The 19,735-nt window shown below is 40.3% G+C and overlaps 2 protein-coding genes across 8 annotated transcripts in view; one reads left to right on the forward strand and one right to left on the reverse strand.

Annotated features, from left to right (window-relative positions):
- The window catches only part of luc7l (LUC7-like (S. cerevisiae)), a 30,455-nt gene extending 12,061 nt beyond the window's left edge, over nucleotides 1-18,394 (reverse strand). The window contains exons 1-5 of one of the 4 annotated variants that reach the window (XM_055651213.1): nucleotides 18,196-18,357; nucleotides 13,661-13,737; nucleotides 13,263-13,357; nucleotides 11,392-11,490; nucleotides 3,680-3,790 (exon numbers count right to left, since the gene is read on the reverse strand). In XM_055651213.1, the coding sequence (XP_055507188.1) occupies nucleotides 3,680-3,790; nucleotides 11,392-11,487 (207 nt within the window). In that variant the 5' untranslated portion in view covers nucleotides 11,488-11,490; nucleotides 13,263-13,357; nucleotides 13,661-13,737; nucleotides 18,196-18,357. Of the gene's footprint in view, nucleotides 1-3,679; nucleotides 3,791-11,391; nucleotides 11,491-13,082; nucleotides 13,159-13,262; nucleotides 13,358-13,660; nucleotides 13,738-14,126; nucleotides 14,198-18,195 lie in introns of all 4 variants that reach the window. The other 3 variants (XM_055651214.1, XM_055651212.1, XM_055651211.1) reach the window with 3 other exon arrangements.
- Nucleotides 18,395-18,411: 17 nt separating this feature from the next.
- The window catches only part of fam234a (family with sequence similarity 234 member A), a 29,949-nt gene continuing 28,625 nt past the window's right edge, over nucleotides 18,412-19,735 (forward strand). The window contains exon 1 of one of the 4 annotated variants that reach the window (XM_055651209.1): nucleotides 18,412-18,544. The gene's annotated coding sequence lies outside the window, so the exon portion shown is untranslated. Of the gene's footprint in view, nucleotides 18,703-19,520; nucleotides 19,648-19,735 lie in introns of those variants that run through there. The other 3 variants (XM_055651208.1, XM_055651207.1, XM_055651210.1) reach the window with 3 other exon arrangements.

Raw genomic sequence — 19,735 nt, forward strand, 5'->3', positions numbered from 1 at the left:
AGACATTCTTACAGTACCATAAAGCTACCAACTATACCGGATCCATGAATAATGTTACATTTTGTGGTAAAGTTACTTTACTAGAGAATTAGCAAATAGGTTACATGTCTTCTCTCAGATTTGAAATACAGGTTCACCTTTCCGGCACCCTTGGTCACAGAGCCTTTCGGATTATCTGTTTTACCTGACCAACAGAGGCCACGGCATCTGAGAATGCGTAAATTCAACCCGGCCATTGGCTGCGGAAGTCCCGGTGAGATAGAGATCAACTGCCTCACCTGGCCTAGGCACATTTTCGGGGGATGGGACGAATTTCAAGTGCACTCTCATAAATTTGTCTGGCTATGGGATTAATCACCCGTTGCCTGGGAAAAAAAGTCGGCGGTGGACCCGTACTTTATTTTCAAAAGAACTGCAAGGACTTTCATCCTGTCTTCACCAAGTTAACTGACTGACTGAACTTTATTTATAGAGCACTTTAAAAACAACCACTGTTGCAACAAAGTGCTGTACATGACTAATCATAAACATAAAACAAAACAATAAAAACATTAAAAGACAGTAAAAACAGTAAAAATCAATAATAGAAACACTAAAACAAGAGCAAAGTCTCATGCAGGGGCGAAAGCCAAGGAATAGAAAAGGGTTTTAAGACTAGTTTTGAAAATGGACAGTTAAGGGGCCTGTCTAATGTGCAAAGGTACAGTGTTCCATAATGTCAGAGCAGCAACAGAGAAGGCTCTATCCCCTCTGAGCTTCCACTTAGACCTCGGTACCTCCAGGTGCAGCTGATCAGCTGACCTGAGGCACCGAGCAGGAGTGTAGGGATGAAGCAGCTCAGAGAGGTAAGGTGGGGCGAGACCATTTAAAGATTTTAAAAACAAATAAAATAATCTTACAATGAACTCTAAAGTACCCAGGCAGCCAGTGGAGGGAGGCCAGAATAGGCGTTATGTGCTCCCTCTTACGTGTTCCAGTTAAAAGGCGAGCAGCAGCATTCTGAACCAACTGGAGACGTGCAAGGGAAGATTGGCTAACTCCAACATAAAGTGCGTTACAGTAATCCAGCCACAATGTAATGAAGGCATGGATTACTGTTTCAAAATGTTGTCGTTCAAGAATGGGCTTCACCTTTGCCAGCTGCCTTAAATGAAAGAAGCTGGACTTAACTACCGCGCCTATTTGACGATCTAATTTAAAATCACTGTCCATCTTAAAACCCAGGTTTAAAACTATTGGCTTCACATACAGTGCCAAGGGACCCAAGTCAACAGGGGGAGGTTCACAGGAGCCATTGGGACCAAACACTATCACTTCTGTTTTCTTTTCATTAAAATTTAAAAAGTTTAGGGCCATCCAGGATTTAATGTCATCAAGACATAACAGAATTGGTTTGACTGAGAAAGCATCTTTCTTCTTCAGCGGCACATATATCTGACTATCATCAGCATAACACTGAAAAGAGATGCCATGCTTTCTAAGAATGGAACCCAGAGGAAGTAAGTACATTGAGAAAAGCAGGGGCCCTAAAATGGAACCCTGTGGAACCCCATATGACAGAGGAGCGGAGGAGGATTCAGAACCAGCAAGGCTTGCATGCATAGTTCTGTCTGCCAGATAAGATCTGAACCATTCTAGGGTACTACCACAAATGCCCACTAGGTGCTGTAACCGAGATACTAAAATACATGTGTTTAAGAAACTGCAGATGCTGGAGAATCGAAGGTTACACAGAAAACTGGAGAAATCAGCGGGTGCAGCAGCATCTATGGAGCGAAGGAAATAGGCACGTTTCGGGCCGAAACCCTTCTTCTGAAGAAGGGTTTCGGCCCGAAACGTTGCCTATTTCCTTCGCTCCATAGATGCTGCTGCACCCGCTGAGTTTCTCCAGCTTTTCTGTGTAACCTACTAAAATATCATGATCCACTGTATCAAAGGCAGCAGATAGGTCCAGCAGGACAAGAATCACATAATCATTAGCTAGGAGGATGTCATTAAAGACCCTTAGCAATGCTGACTCTGTGCTATGCATAGTTTTAAACCCAGACTGGAAAACCTCCTGAATATTATGCTCGTCCAGGAAAAGTTTTAACTGAGCATAAACAACTTTCTCCAAGATTTTAGAGATAAAAAGCAACTTGGAGATGGGCCTAAAATTGGCCAATACAGTTTGATCCAGACCAGGTTTCTTAAGCAGGGGTTGCACTACTGCATGTTTAAAACTTACGGGGACAACTCCAGAACACAGACTGCTGTTAATAATGGCAAGAACCGACTGCCCTACACTGGGGAAAACCTCTATAAAAAGATGAGGAGGGACAGCATCACAAGGGGAACCTGATGGCTTAATATGGCTAACCACATCCTCTAAAAGCGACAATGTCACAGGCACAAACTTATCAAATACCATCAAGCATGGGACAGAATCAGAGGGGTCAGAGGCAGGAGCTGAAATGAGAGCCCTTATGGTAACAACCTTATCAATGAAAAAGTGCAGGAAGTCATTGCACATTTCAGAGGATGCTTCCAAACAGACAGGCTGTGGTGCATTAAGAACAGAGTCAATGGTTTTAAATAACACACGTGGATTGTGACGATTAGACACAATAATGTTTGACAGGTATTCTCTTTTGGCCTCTTTAACAGTGTTCTGGTAATGACGCCAGCAGTCCTTTAGGATTTGAGATGAAACCTGCAGCTTGTCCTTCTTCCACTTGCGTTCAGCTTTGCGGCACTCCCGTCTAGCTGTACGAGTTACGTCACTGAACCAGGGCTCGGGTTTAGCTCTAGGCTGCAAGGTTTTTAATGGAGCCACAGAGTCCAGTATGGTTCTGCAGGAGGAGTGAAACCAAGAACTGAGCTCTTCCGTATCAAGAGAAGTGGAATCAGAGGGGGCACAGAGCTGGTCGAAAGCAGCAGCGAACTGACCGGCAGCAAAAGGGTTAAAAGTCCGACAGCGCCGAGCAAAGAATCTTAAGGCTAGAAAAACATTTAAACAAACTGAGGTAGACATGCATTGAAACAGAGTTCAACGGATGAGTAACATGAACCACTGAAAGATAAATTCATTTGAAGGGAATAGCGAGACAATCTACGCTGTGGATGCAAATCAGACGGTTCAAAAAAAACTATGAAGATAAGTTAGGCTCCAAACAGCCAGTAACGAGTTAGAAGCTTTTTGGCAAAGTAGACGCTATAATTTGTCGGCCTGTATTGCAGCCAGATTTATTTACTGTTCTTGTCTGTTTTAGACAGATGAATTGATCACATAATTAAATCAGGATGGCAGATCGTAACTCTTTAAAAACATATTGACTGCTTCACCTTGCAAATATTGAGGCAGCTATCGATAGGTGAAAAAAAATCAACCCTTCACAGTAATCACCAGGTTAAGTCAACCCGGTTGATGACAAAATAGTGGGCTTAACCTGGAAAAAGCAATGACTGCCCATGCAGCAAATTGGCTCACCAAGTTCACGCCAACCATCAACCACCCATTTAGTCCTGCCAAAGAGCACTGGGTCAACTATGCTTGAATTCCTTCCACAACAAAAGAAAGTTAATTTTAAATTGCATTAATGTGGTTGCCCCCTATCTAATGGCATTATTAATAAATGTATAATTCAGATCAGCAGAACAAAGGAATGCACATTCAAGTTAAAGTAAATGGCAAATATACCTTAGCAGCAACTTCAGCACTGATTTCTTCCTGTGTTTCTGCCAAACGCTTCTTGGCAATATCTGTTCTTCTATCACAATCAACAATAAAACTTTCAAGATGTTCCATTGCCTGGAAAATGATAAAGACAAGTTCACAGTAACATATTTAAACCACAGACAGCCACACCATGCTTGGAATGCTTTATCCATTCCTCACTTACTCGCTAATCATAATTGCCAAAGCAAGCCTCCCAGAATTCTGGCTGAACTCCACAAACCTATTAGTCTGTGGGCCGAAGCGCTTTTTCATTCAGGTCACTTATTGTGTAAAAATATTATATAAATCATACCTGAAACTCGTCAAGAACAAAACCTGCACATTTTGTTAAATATGACAAAAACTTCCAATTTTCCGAGTAGTAATTGTCCAATCAATGCACATTTGACTTTGAGGTCAGACGCAAATTGCCCAATCCAGCGCTTTGTTTTATGGTCGCTAGGCAGCGAGGACTCTGGGATCATGGCTACCTCATTACATCAACAGCAATAACAAGGTTTCCAAGGATAAAGGCAATGCTAACCTTGTTGATCATTTTGTTTTTCAATTAATTTATCTTTATAAAGTTATGATGTGAACTGTTAAATAAATGATAAATAACAAATGTGCAGCTAGGATTAGGGTAGGATCAGTCGGTCGGGCTGTCGGACGGCCAGTGGATGCTGCGAGGGATTGGTCGGGCTGTCGGTAGGCCTGTGAGTGCTGCAAAGGGTCGGTCAGGCAGTTGTTAGGCCGGTGGATGCTGCGAGGGGTCGGTCGGGCAGTTGGTAGACGGTGAGTGCTGTGAGGGCTCAGTAGAGCTGTCGGTCGGTAGGCCGATGAGTGCTGCGAAGGGTCGGTCGGGCAGTTGGTAGGCCGGTGGATGCTGCGAGGGGTCGGTCGGGCAGTTGGTAGACGGTGAGTGCTGTGAGGGCTCAGTCGGGCTGTCGGTCGGTAGGCCGATGAGTGCTGCGAAGGGTCGGTCGGGCAGTTGGTAGGCCGGTGGTTGCAGCGAGTGGTCGGACGGCTGGTGAGTGCTGCGAGCAGGCGGACTGACGGAGCCGGCGCTACAGGGCGTGCTGAAGGCGGCGTGCATTGCAGTGCTGCTCCCCACCATCACCACCATGATGATCCAGAAGGGAATGCTGGCCGAGGTGGACTCGCTGAGTGGCCACACGTACGGAGCCCACAGCCGGTCCCAAAGCGGCTCCAGCTTCAGCCATGGGCAGCTCTAGAAGGGGGGGGGCGAGTTAGGGTTAGGCATTTTCCTCAGTGGAAGGTGCCTTAGCCTTCTCCCAGCCCGTCACTGCCCCAGTCCCACTATGGCCATGACCCCCAATCTGCAAACTGGCAGTCAGTGGGGTTCAGTAAACGGAAGAACCCAGAAGAACTGCCCTCACCCATTAATTAGGCTGGTTCAGGAGCCGGACCTCCGTGGCAGTCTCATTCAAATATGGTGCAATATGGGCATTGGACACTAGATGGCGCTAAGTTTTGATCTCATTTTCTAATTAGTTTAATTAATGTGCAACTTTTTGCACTGATGAGTTATGACTTCCTTCACAATTATATTTTATACAAATCTGTGCAAAATTTAATGTAGCTCCAAGACCTGGGTCATGAAAGTTGATTTCTAGACACATTTTGATGCATGGCCCACAGCCTATATCCTAAATATTCTGCTGCATCATACCATTTCAAACCTCAAATATTAAGACCTCTATTTTCTTCAAACTCCAGTCATTTCCCTCCACCTCGCACTGACTTTAAGAATTATTGTCCAGTTTCAACTTTCTAAATGCTCTCTTGCCCTGATCCTCCAAATACAATTACCACTCACATTAAGAGCCGACATTCCCCTTGCCTCTGCACTGATAATTCTCTCTGCATTCTGCCCCTTCCATTAAGTATATTTTAGATTAGAAACATAGATAGAAACATAAAAAAATAGGGCCTTGCCTTCACCACCTCCAGTTTAAATTCCATTTGGAATATTTTGGAGGACCAAGAAACCAAGAAGAAGGAGGCCATTTGGCCCTTCGAGCCAGCACCCCCATTCATTGTGATCATGGCTGATCATCCACAATCTGTAACCCATGCCAGCCTTCTCCCCAGACCACTTGATTCCACTGGCCCCAAGAGCTCTATCTAACTCTTTTAAATTTATGCAGTGAATTATCCACTGCCTTCCGTGGCAGAGAATTCTAAAAATTCACATCTCTTTGGGTGAAAAGGTTTTTTCTCATCTCAGTTTTAAATGGTCTCCTCTTTATTCTTAGACTGTGGCCCCTGATTCTGGACTCCAATATTGGGATTTTTTTTCCTGCATCTAAATGATCCTTCTAAATTCCAGTGAATACAAGCTTTCCAATCTTTCCTCATATGATAGTCCCGCCACCCCGGGGATTAACTTATTTGTCCTTCCTTAAATTAAGAGACCAAAACTGCACACAATACTCCAAATGTGGTCTCACCAGGGCCCTGTACAACTGCTGAAGGACCTCTTTACTCCTATACTCAAATCCTCTCGTTATGAAGGCCAACATGCCAATAGCTTTCTTCATTGCCTGCTGTACCTGCATGTTTACTTTCAGTTTCTGGTGTACAAGCATACCCAGGTCTTGTTGCACTTCTCTTTTTCCTAATCTGACAACATTGAGATAATAATATGCCTCCTTGTTCTTGCTGCCAAAGTGGATAACCTCATATTTATCTACATTATACTGCATCTGCCCACTCACTCAACCTATCCAAGTCGCCCCGCAACCTCCTAGCATCCTCTTCGCAGTTCACACTGCCACCCAGCTTTGTGTCATCTGCAAACTTTTTACTAGTGTTACTTTTAATTCCATCATACAAATCATTAATATATATTGTAAATAGTTGCGGCCCCAGCACCGAGCCTTGCGGCACTTCACTAGTCACTGCCTGCCATTCTGACAGGGATCCGTTTATTCCTACTTTTTGTTTCCTGTCTGCCAACCAATTCTCTACCCATGTCAATACCATTACCCACAATACCGTGCTCTAATTTTCCTCATTAATCTCCTGTGTGGGACCTTATCAAAGGCTTTCTGAAAGTCCAGATACACTACATCCACTGGCCCGCCTTCATCCATTTTACTTGTCACATCCTCAAAAAATTCCAGAAGATTAGTCAAGCAGGATTTCTTCATCATAAATCAATGCTGACGGGCCAATCCTTTTACTGCTAGCCAAATGCACTGTTATTACTTTAATAGTTGACTCCAGCATCTTCCCCACCACCAATGTCAGGCTAACCTGGTCTATAATTCCCCGTTTTCTCTCTCGCTCCTTTCTTGAAAAGTGGGATCCAGCCTTTCAGCCCACCTAGTCCACTAATCACTCATTCACACTAGTTCGATGTTATCCCATTTTTGCAACCACTCCCTACACACTCAGGGCAATTAACCTACAAACGCATGTATCGTTGGGAGGCACATAGTCATAGTGAGAACATGCAAACCCCACACAGACAGCACCCAAGGCCAGGGGGACGCTCTGCGGCGGCAGCTATACCAGTTGCTCCAGCGCAGCCTGACAATTTTCAGATTATTGAAAATCCTGAATTAAACCTGAAGATTCCTATTTGTAGATACTGCACTGTAATTTGCTTCACTATACCAGGAAATGCAAGGGGGGAAATGAGAAACAACAGTTCAGATATTTTAGGGGCAGAAACAAATCACTTTGGAACATTTATCCTCAGATTTAGATTCAGATTCAATTTTAATTGTCATTGTCAGTGTACAGTACAGAGACAACGAAATGCATTGCAGAGACAACGAAATGTTGTCGAAATCCTCATTAGAAATAAGTGTTGTAGTCTAAAATTAGCTGGAATAAAACACAATCTGAATGCGATTGCTGAAAAGATCTGCCATACTAAACTACATAACAGATCTTCATTAGTGCAAGAATGCAACCTCAATTTGCTTTAGAATAAATCCTCAAGCAATCCAGCAGTTACAAAATATTGTATATTACCAATTCTGGTCACATGTCCCCATTAGGTTTAAACAAATCTATAGATTAGTCTAAAATTAGCTGGAATAAATCTATAGATTAGTTTCTATTGGCGTTCCTCATGATAAATTGTAATATACTATGTGTTAAGTAACATATTATAAATGATTAATAAGCACACTATTTGATTTCAGCATACACACATTGGACTAGTAACTGTAAGGCAGTGTCCTTGATTATAATGAATTGCATTTAATTATTTTTCTGTTAGTTACTTCTAAAGTGAGGATACAGCGAGGATAAGAGCTGAAGGCCACAGATGCTAGGATGTAGGGAGCAACACATCACGCAGAACAGCAGTGGTCGAGTACATAATGTACCCACATTACAATGGTGGCGATGGAAGCGAATGATTGAAGTAGCAAATATGCTAGCCAAGTTAACTATTTGTTTCTATTGACCAAAAACACAAACATACTTCAGGTAAAATAGAAATTTGCTTGTACTTCTTTCAACTTAGCATACTACATTTGGTGCTTATTGTGGCCTCCACTGCACTGGAGAAACCAAACACAGATTGGACGATTGCTTTGCGAACACCTACTTTTAACACGGCATGGTGGTGCAGTGGCAGAGTTGTTGCCTTACTGCGCCGGACACTCGGGTTCGATCCCGACTATGGGTGCTGCCTGTACGGAATTTGTACGTTCTCCCCTTGTATATCAGAGATCTTCAGTTTCCTCCCATAAGCTAAAGACGTACAGCTTTGTAGGTTAATTGGCTTGGTATAAGTGTAAATTGTTCCTAGCGTGTGTAGGATAGCATTGATGTGCGGGAATCGCTGGTCGGTGCGGACATGGTGGGCTAAAGGGCCTGTTTCTGCACTTTATCTCGGAACTAAAAAAAGTCAAGAGTGACTCATAGCTTCCAATTGCTTGCGACATTAATTCACTTCACTCTCATCTTTTCATCCGTAGTTTCCTGCCCATGTTCAACAAAGGCATAATATCGGTATGACCAACTTTAGGTGATTTATAACTCTGACTGTATCAGAACTGGTCATTGCTATTCACCATCATGCTGTTTTTACTTTTCTTTTTTTATCGTATAGGCTTCACTGCTGACAACACATTACACACACAAAGAAGCTTGATGCGAATGGTATGGTGGCTTTCATAGCAAGAGGATTTGAGTATAGGAGCAGGGAGGTTCTACTGCAGTTGTACAGGGTCTTGGTGAGACCACACCTGGAGTATTGCGTACAGTTTTGGTCTCCAAATCTGAGGAAGGACATTATTGCCATAGAGGGAGTGCAGAGAAGGTTCACTAGACTGATTCCTGGGATGTCAGGACTGTCTTATGAAGAAAGACTGGATAGACTTGGTTTATACTCTCTAGAATTTAGGAGATTGAGAGGAGATCTTATAGAAACTTACAAAATTCTTAAGGGGTTGGACAGGCTAGATGCAGGAAGATTGTTCCCGATATTGGGGAAGTCCAGGACAAGGGGTCACAGCTTAAGGATAAGGGGGAAATCCTTTAAAAACGAGATGAGAAGAACTTTTTTCACATAGAGAGTGGTGAATCTCTGGAACTCTCTGCCACAGAGGGTAGTTGAGGCCAGTTCATTGGCTATATTTAAGAGGGAGTTAGATGTGGCCCTTGTGGCTAAGGGGATCAGAGGGTATGGAGAGAAGGCAGGTACGGGATACTGAGTTGGATGATCAGCCATGATCATATTGAATGGCGGTGCAGGCTCGAAGGGCCGAATGGCCTACTCCTGCACCTAATTTCTATGTTTCTATGTAATTGAAAATACCACTCCAACTTCCCATCAACTCATTTAATTTCACCATGAGAAATATTTCCTTGGTTCCACACAACTCTCCTCTATCTTCTCAACACAGAAATTTAATTTGTTCTTCTCTTTCCCTATTTCTACAAAGAATCTTAGACTTGAAACATTAACTATTTCTCTTTCCACAGACGCTGCTCGAGTGTTTCCAGTATTTTCCGTTTTCACTTCAAATTTCCACAAAGCCTGGATATTTTTATTTTCAATATATTTGAAGTCAGGATGATGTGCAACATTTATGCAGCACCTGGAGATGATAATAATCCTGCAAGATCGCTGCATTTGCCTTTGTAGATGATGGAACCCATAATTTGGGAGGTAACACTGGAGTAACCGTTTCCACAATGCGTCTAGTAGTACACAATGCAATGGTTTTGATGGGAAAGAATATCTGAGGTAGCAAATATACTATTTAAATGGACTGCTTGTTCTAAATGTTAAGCACTGAAAATATTTCAAATTGCATTTTGTAGGTAGTGGAAAGACTTGAACCAGGAATCCAGTTATCTGTTGCAGTTTATCCAATATATCCACTGCTTATTACGACAAATTTAACTTGCATTTCCAGATGGGCAAGATCCTCAATGAGTATTTCTCCTCTGATTTCTTCTCTGTACTCCAGTGTACCCTCCAAAACATCAGCCCGTGGAGAAAGACATGGCGGCTGGGGAAGTTGGGTTAGTTAAGGGGGGTGGCTTGAGGACCATCCACATTACCTCGAGGCGGCGCAAGATATCCTAAGGCGTACAAAGGTAGTTAAATCTCCCGGGCCTGAACAGATATACCCAAGGACACCGTGGAAAGCTGGAGAAGACATTGCAGGAGCCCTGGCTGTGATCTATCACTGGTGAAATGCCAAAAGACTGGAGGAAAGTCAATGTTGTGCCTCTAATTAAGTAGGCCGGCAAGGAAAAGTCTAGGCACTTTAGACCAGTGAGCTTAATATCTGCAGCAGGTACGTTACTGGAGAGGATTCTGTAGGATAAGATATACAAAACAAGCATTTGGATAGACAGGGCCCGATTAAAGATAGTCAGCATGGTTTTATACGTGAGAGTACAAGATATATGCCAAACGTGGTCAGATACGACTAGCATAGATGGGGTATCTTGGTCAGCAAAGACAACTTGGGCCGAAGGGACTATTTTTGAGCGGTTTGACTCTCTGGCCAGTTGAAGTTTTTTTTTTTCAAATCTTGCTACCTGGACTGCTTCATTATATGAGGAGTTACAAATTTCTGTTTCATCCACAAATTGCTAACCTTTCATAATTTGACCTTCATGATAAACATCAGCCCGAAATGCAAACTCCATTTCTCTCTTGACTGATGTTGTCTCACAAGCTGTGCATTTCCAACATTTATTTTCTCTTGTTTCAGATACGTAGTGTTTATTCTCAATTGTGTTATCAGAATCTGTTTCTGGGCGGTCAGCGAATTGTCATATTTAATAGTAATTTGATGCATCTCAACTACTAGCCAGATCATTTATAGCAGTTGAAAGTCTGCAATCATATAGGCCAGATTGTGTAAAGGCAGCAGATTCTATCGAATGCAAAGGAGTCAAATTAATTTTTCACACAATTTAATAACTGCACATGAACCAGTAACGATTTGAGGTTTGCAAATGCAGGACTTAAACGCAATCCTCAGTTGGTCATGCTTAGCAGCAAGTTCTGCCTGCTTCAGAAATTTGCAAATTGCCTTAATTTTTAACAGTAAACGTTTGTAAAAGAGTAAACAATTAAAGAAAATGTACAGAAAAAGCTAAAGCGGAAAGTACTTCCCCCCCCCAACTGCCATGATCAGAAAAGGATAATCAGTTAATTAATGCTCAAACTTTGGGTAACTTACATCGTGTTCAAAGAATAAATCTCTTTCTTTTGCAGCAATTTCATAATCAGCTCTCAAAGCGAGATCATGAATCTTTGTGCATTCTCCCAGGTCCATACGCTAGTAAATAGAACATTTTAAGTGTAACCACAGTTAAAATTCAATGCAGACAATGTATTTTAAGCACAGTATTTTGCTACAACAATGCATGTACTACAGTTCTATTATGTGGGCTGTAACAATTCCCCAATTAATTTTAAGCTTACTACCTCTTCATCGGTAAAATTGTAAAGTTTAAGAATAGTTACCATATGTAACAGCTAAAATGATAACTCCATACAAAAAATTATTAAATACTAAATAAAATTGAACTTCAATACATTGGTACAGCCTCGTAGCTTACATAACCATTAACAACAACATATCCTGAACCCATTTTGTAACTCTGTTCCAGGGAATTCAAAACTGCTGATATTCCAACTGGTTGTAAAAAGCATCAATAAACATATTGAACATTTTTAGCCGGGTGTATGCAAGGAAAAAATATCCTGCCTGAAGAATGCCACTGTGTGACAATACTTTATCATAAAGATTATTTTATGGGCAAAACATATTTGAGATTAATCACAGTCTTCAATCAAACTGCCAAACATCTTAAGAGAGAGGGAGCTCCTAATTTTAGGAAGAAAATTCCTGAGTTTAGGGCCAAGTCTGATGAGATAGTCGTAATAAAGGGGTTTAGGAATTTGTTTAAGAGTTCTCAATGGGTCGTCCAATTACTAAATTAAAGAGTGGAGAGGTAAACCATTCCATCCTTCAGTTTTGCTTCACCATTAAATTTAGATGATTGGTGATCTCTATATTCCCAAAAAAGCTCAATCTCTATTATACATTTTCTAAAAAAGATCCACGACTCCTCAGGGGAAAAGTTTAACATCTTCAGACAGCACAGGGCGATAGATAGACCAACAAGAGGATAACAATCTTAAAACCGTGTCAGTGGACAAAGAGCCAATGAAAGCCAGGGTAAATGGCAACAAGTTAGCTAGGCTGGTGTTGAGGACAAATCAACAATGTGTTCAGGAGCAAAGCATGCTGATAGTGCTGAAACCCGCCTACTCTTAATTCAAAGAGAGAAACCTTTGTTTTAAGAGGGTTCTGAAATTCTATTCAGTCGGTAGGATAGGATAATATTCCACATAGATTTTGTTATTACAAATTTGAGACAAGTGTATATTGGTTTATCCATTAAAAAACGTTCAATATAGTCTGACTGCAATCCTTTAATTTGGAATATGAAATACATATAAAGGTCTTAGAGTTAATACATTTTTGAACTAAAAGATGGGCTAATAAATAAGAAACAAAATATTGAAATCCATCAGACTGTTAAATTATTTTGTTTGAAACTGATAGCATCTATATCATTTTGTTGCAATACAAAACCGATTCTATAAAGTTAATAATGTTTTATTCAATAAACTACTGGGACATTTTAATACAAGGGTCCACACAAAATGGAAATATACTGTAACTTTTAAATAGTTTTAAGAGTGCGATAACAATATGGCCTCAAGTACTGTATTTGAAGTTATCGTCAGGGCTACATTTTGAAATCTCAAGATACACTTCTATTTTTACATTGATGCTCTGCATTGATGTGAAAAAGGTCATATATTGGAACTTAAAAATGTTTTACTTGCCCTGCTTACATAGGAGTTGGGTGATTAGAGAGGAATATACTGCAATCAGAGAAATTTTGAAGCACAGTTCATCCATTCTAAAAAGCTGAGAGGAGAAAGAAACCATAAACCAGATTGTGTGCGAAAATATTGTTCATTTTTCTTCTTTACCTCCCAAACCAGTAAAACAGGAGTAACAAAACTACATACCGTTCCAGAAAGTATGTCATGAGGACAGCAACCAAGAAGATGACTCTTGCAAACTCTATCATCTGAGAATTTCACGCGTTGTCGTGTTGCATCTCCTGAAACAAGGCAGTTTGAAGCTGATGAGCTCAAAATTGATTAAAATGCTTCTGAATAAATGGACATCACCAGGTTGTTTCAGAGCCAAGTTACTGTACTAATGCCTTCTTGCATGTAATAATGAGACTAATTCCTCATCTTTATTGCAGAATAGGAATGTTCTTTGCATAGTACACACAAAATTCATTGCCACACCTTGGGATTATTTCTTCTTAAATCTTGGGCCTCTGGAATGTGTTATTTTAATCATAAGACATGCCTTTTTTTCCCCCATAAACATTGAAAAATGTTAAAAGGATTACCCAAAGTAGGTTTAAGTACTTTAAGTGAATGATGGGCCGAGTCCACTTTTACTGACACCACATGACAGCATCCAACACTTTCAGAAACAAAAGAACTCAGGTTAGGATTTGAATACACAATGAGCGTCCAATTGATACCACAGCATACTCAACCTTTGCGCCTCATCTGCAAAAAATTTTACTTGCTGTAAAAAAAAAAGGTTTTCTGAGCCACACCCTGTAGCAAGGTGTTTAAAGGAAAGGTAAAATGTAACTGATGTGACAATTTAATGCTATTTTGTGTGCATGATAATGTGTAATATTTCAATATAATTTATCTAAATTTGCAAGCATCCAAATACCATGTAGTGTCCCCACTGAATGCAGTTTATATTTAGTCTAAACTATGTTGTTTATATTAATTACTTTTGAAAAGCAAACACTTTTTTGATATTCATAACAGCTTTAAAAATTATTCATGACTCACGGCTCGATGAACATGAGGCTTTTCTGCAACTCCCTTGCAGATTGATGTAGGCAGGCAAAGATACATTGAACCTTTATAAATAAAACAAGGGGCCACAATTGTTCAGTTTGTATGAATAGAAATATGGGAAGCAAATTTCAAATGTAACTAAATAAAACATAACTGAGTTTCCTGTCAGAAATTGAAGTGCAAACCATTAATTTGCACTAAACTGTTAAAAGTCAAATTCCTACAAAAGGAACATCCAGGTAACACCTAATGTCTTGGTTTAGAATGGGAACAGATGACAAAGATCAAACATTTGGCAATCAGTGAAAGAACAAACTACTGCTAGTTGTTTACCAAGTTAAAATTGGGACGTGTTATTGTTTTGTTTAATCTCCTTTATAATTACAGATTTCTCTTGCCCTATGAATTAAAAAAAACCTGCAACTCCTTTAAAAAAATTCTACTTCATCAAATTTTGAAAGACGTCACATTGAAAAGGACATTAAAACAGTAAGGATTCTCTCCCATATATATTATAGAATGAAAATTATTATTTTTTCAGGTTCTAAGTAAAATTAACTCTCCAAATACTATTACGTACATTCTTAATAAAACTTTGTATCAAACAAAGCATATGTTATGCAATACATGAAAGTAGTGAAAATAAATCAACAGTACCCATGTGTCCCATCACGGCGAAAAAAGTTAGTGCTAAAATAGTTTTGCCATTATCAAAAAGAACAGAAAGATTCATTATAGAAACTTCAAAAGCATTTCCTGATATATATTTGGAGTGATCACTTTTGAGGTTAAGGACACTGAATTTCCAAGGTCTTATGTGCATCAATTGTCAAAATGCTGTTACATTGTGCCTCAGAGTTTTAACAAGATGCAAACATCAAAAAGATGACCTGCTTTTGTTTCTTAAATATAAAGTAATACTACTGGAATATTCGTCTCGGCATATTAGAGGGTTAACTCCTTCCTATGGGTATATATGTATGTAAACATGCTGAGCATGAAAACTAAAGATGGTATTTTTTCAAGTTTCAACGGTCTTTTAAAAAAATTGTTATTGTTCCGTTCAGCAACAAGCACAAGTGCAGCAGAAAGATAGGAAACGTTTACCATACTTTACTCATATTTATTTTACTGGATACTGAAGCTACTTGGGATCCTGACATTATAGCTAAAATTCAAACCAAAATGATCTTTCAAAAGATTAAAGAATTTTGATTTCATGTAATTGTAAATACTCTATATGTACATTGTTGGTAGTGTATACATGTGTTAGTGTTGTCTGGACAGGTTCACAATATTGCATAGCACTGTTTCTTACATTTTACATATTTTATTGATTTCATATATCAAAATAGGAAACACTCTGCAGACCTTTTGAACAAACTACTAAACCCACAAAACATTAAATACACGTTAATGGTAGGATGTTTCTATTTTGTTTTACAAATTGGACTGTGAGCGTTTAAAACATGTTCTCCACCTGATATTGTAAAAACATATGAATTTGAAATGGGTACTCAACAATTTGGCCCCATCTGCCTTCTCTACCATTAAAGATCCTTTAAGTCCGTGTAACGTATTGAACTAATTCGCCATCCATTGATCTTTGCCTTGAATATACTGAGCCTCCATAGCCGCCTGGGTAGAGAATGCCAGATTCGTTTCCCCCCGGATAAAGAAATTTCTCATCTCAGTCCTGAATGATCCTTGATGTTGAGTCCTTGTCGCTAGCTATCGCAGCAAGAGGAAACATATTCCACCTTGTCAAAGCCCTGCTATATTTTATTTGTTTAATTTAAATCATCTCTCAGTCTGCTAAAGTCAAGTGACAGTCCCACGCTGCTATCAAAAAAATGTTTTCTACTTTCCTATCAAATGTTTTAGCTTTTAAAAAATGATCATATTCCACTTGGTACGTCCTTGCCCATATATTTAGCCTACCCATATCCTCCCCAAAAGATTTATCCGTTGTCAGTACATAGACAATTAAACAGTCTTGAACATTACCACCCAGCATCTTCTCACCAGCAAGTTGAATGTGTAATAATTGATCCTTTCATCCAAATATCTGACTTGGATTGTGAACAATTATAAACCAATCCTTGTAACCATCCATTAGTCACAGCGTGACAACCCATTAATGACTATTTCCACTTTATTGTCTATCCATTAAACAATTCTTAATTCTTACCATAACATCATCACCAATCACATAGATTTAACAACCCTTTGTATGACACCTATTCTAATGTTCTCTGACAGTCCAAACATACCCCATTTGCTAGTTCCCCCCAATCTACTCTGATATGAATAACCTCGAATATAGGAGCAAAGAGGTCCTTCTGCAGTTACACAGAGCCCTAGTGAGACCACAACTGGAGTATTGTGTGCAGTTTTGGTCCCCTAATTTGAGGAAGTACATTCTTGCTATTGAGGGAGTAGGTTTACAAGGTTAATTCCAGGGATGGCGGGACTGTCATATGCTTAGAGAATGGAGCAGCTGGGCTTGTACACTCTGGAGTTTAGAAGGATGAGAGGGAATCACATTGAAACATAAGATTGTTAAGGGCTTGGACACACTACAGGCAGGAAACATGTTCCCGATGTTGGGGGAGTCCAGAACCAGGGGCCACAGTTTAAGAATAAGTAGTAAGCCATTTAGAACGGAGACGAGGAAACACTTTTTCCTCAGAGTGGTTAGTCTGTGGAATTATCTGCCTCAGAGGGCAGTGGAGGCAGGTTCTCTGGATGCTTTCAAGAGAGCTAGATAGGGCTCTTAAAAATAGCAGAGTCAGGGGATATGGGGTGAAGGCAGGAACGGGGTACTGATTGTGGATGATCAGCCATGATCACATTGAATGGCGGTGCTGGCTCAAAGGGCTAAATGGCCTGCTCCTGCACCTATTGTCTATTACCTCAAAGGTTTCCAATATTTATGCATTAAATATGCTAATATATTAATTGTTAATTATTATTTACATTCCACATCACAGAACTAAATGCTTGCTTTGGAGTATAGGCTTAATCACTTGAACATGAAAAGATTAGCAAGCAGAAAATTATAAATGCTGGAAATCTGAAATATAAACAAAAAATACTCATCATAAAACCAAAACACACAGCGGGTCAAGCAATAATCCGTGGAGGGAGAAAGAGAAGCCTCTTCAGACACACCTTAACCTGCTGAGATTTTCGTATTTTCTGCTTTTATTTCAAAATTCATTGAGGTTGAATATTTATTTACAATCCCCTTCAATAAGGTCTTAGCTGACTGTTTCTAACACGAATTACACTGCCTGGGCCTTCTAAATTGCACTAAAATAACAAAACAAAAGCAGCAGGTGCTGTTAATCCAAAAATAAGAAAACATTGAGAGGAAGATCAGGGGGAAGAGAAACCGAATAAGTGTTCTCTACCTTTTCCAAGTACGGGTGAAAGGGTTGAAACATTGTGAAAAAAACTCTTAATTTCTCTTCTCAGAAGCTACCTGATCTACTGAATATTTCCAACAATCTGGTTCTGTGTCTAATACACAGAAGGTATAAAGTGCGAGTTAAGTGCGAGTTAAGGTGCGAACCCTGCCTCCTTAGTTCCGCTTCTTTTATTTTTTAATACTATTTCTCTTTGGAGCAAGTCACTCTGAATTGTGTATATATAGTTAGTATTTCATTGTAAAACAACTAGCTGAGGTTGACAATCTTACTCGGCCTCACAGTTTACATGCTAAAGAGAGGATGTAACATTCGCGGCCTACGAGGCGCAAACCACTCCATGTGGCCTCCGTCCGCACACTAGTGCAGGTCAGATACAACTTAGCCCAGATCGGACCGGGTCGCCTTCCATTTCGAGTGAAGAACACCTTGGGTACTGTTGCATATTTTCCTCTTCATTTGCGACGAACTTGACGGACTTTTTACTGTTTTTTTTTTTTTTAGCGAATCAATTGTTTTTTTTTTGGTTTGAAGAGAAAACTGAATCCGGAAAACGAGAAAGGAGAAAATATAAAAAGCAAAGAACGACAGTACAGAAAATATAATCGCACGCAGATGTTCATACTTACCGTCCCTGGATGTGCCCATTAACTGGTCCAGCATCGCTCTCATTTGAGCCTGAGCAGACATTGTTTTGTTTTTTCTCCCCCCCCCACCTCCAAGATTTTAGTTTTGTGTCGATTGTAAAAACAATGTATATAATTGTGAGGAAACACTTGGGCGGTGAGTCCGAGGCCTAGTCGGCGTCTCCCTCAGTAACGTACCGAATCTTCCGGCCCCCGGCTCGCCGCGCCGAGAGGGCTGCCTGCCGGGAGTTGTAGTGCACGCGCAGGGGGACTACACGGCGGCGCGCCTCCTGGTGGACTACAATAACCAGGGGGCACCGCGCGCCTGCGCAGTCTGGATGTGGAGGCGTTGGTAGGTTGTTCCTCGCCTTGGTGGGGATAGTTGGAGCTGGTGGTTGCCGTAAGCATTGGTTGAAATAATGTTTAAATGTTATCAACTGCTGTAGCTGTTATTTGTGTTAACACTTTAAACAAAAGATGATTACAATCCCTTTGGATTTTGGGGGAATGGTAATTTTATTTTGGTGACATTTCATAACTGTGTGTTTATCTGTACAGAACGTTTCTCCTTCTATTATGTATTATGTAAAATAATATGTGTGTTATGATTGTGTTTATAATTTGTTTTGTTGTTCCGCGAGCATTGCCACTTTCATTTCACTGCACATCTCGTATGTGTGTATGTGACAAATAAACTTGACTTGACTTGATCACTCAGTCTGTCATGGAATGAATCATGCTGCCAAGCTCGTCATGGGACATAGTTAGATTTGGGTTTATATTTAGGATTATTTACACGTATACCGAGGGACAGTGAAAAGCTTTGTCTTGCATGCTACCAAATACAAATCGGATACTACCATATACAAGTCGAACAGGTGGGGCAAAGGGAAAGATACACAGTGGAGAATATAGTTCTCAGCATCGTAGCCCCAGAAGCAATGGAAATGTTCCAATTATAAATAATACACTAAAATCAGCTGGATTCACATTTTGAACAGAGTTATAATTACAAAACTTGTTTTTAAGCAGCATTGGAAATAATCCGATAAAAAAGAATGTACTGAATCAGCTGGATTAATATTTTCGACACAGATCCACGATTATGAAACTGTTTTTGAGCAGCAATGTATTCAGTATTTTCAGAATCTGAAGAAAAGAGAGCGCTCGAGGGATATGGGGAGAAGGCAGGAACGGGGTACTGATTGGGGATGATCATTCATGATCACATTGAATGGTGGTGCTAGCTCGAAGTGCCGAATAGCCTACTCCTGCACCTATTGTCTACAAAGGCCATGATCCAAAATGTTGCCTGTCCATTCCATCCACAGATGTTGCCTGACCTGTTGAGTTCTTCCAACACTTTGTGTTTTGCTTAGTATTTTCAAAGATTGTTACCTGAAATTGGAATAATGATTCATAAAGATCTGGTCAAGATCTACGTAAATTTATGATGTGAGTTTCAATTTGTCTTGATCCGAAATGTCACCCATCCCTTCTCCAGAGTTGCTGAGTTACTCCACATGTTGCGCTTATCTTCGTT

Source organism: Leucoraja erinacea, chromosome 20, assembly GCF_028641065.1.
Source record: "Leucoraja erinacea ecotype New England chromosome 20, Leri_hhj_1, whole genome shotgun sequence".
NCBI lineage: Eukaryota > Metazoa > Chordata > Chondrichthyes > Rajiformes > Rajidae > Leucoraja > Leucoraja erinaceus.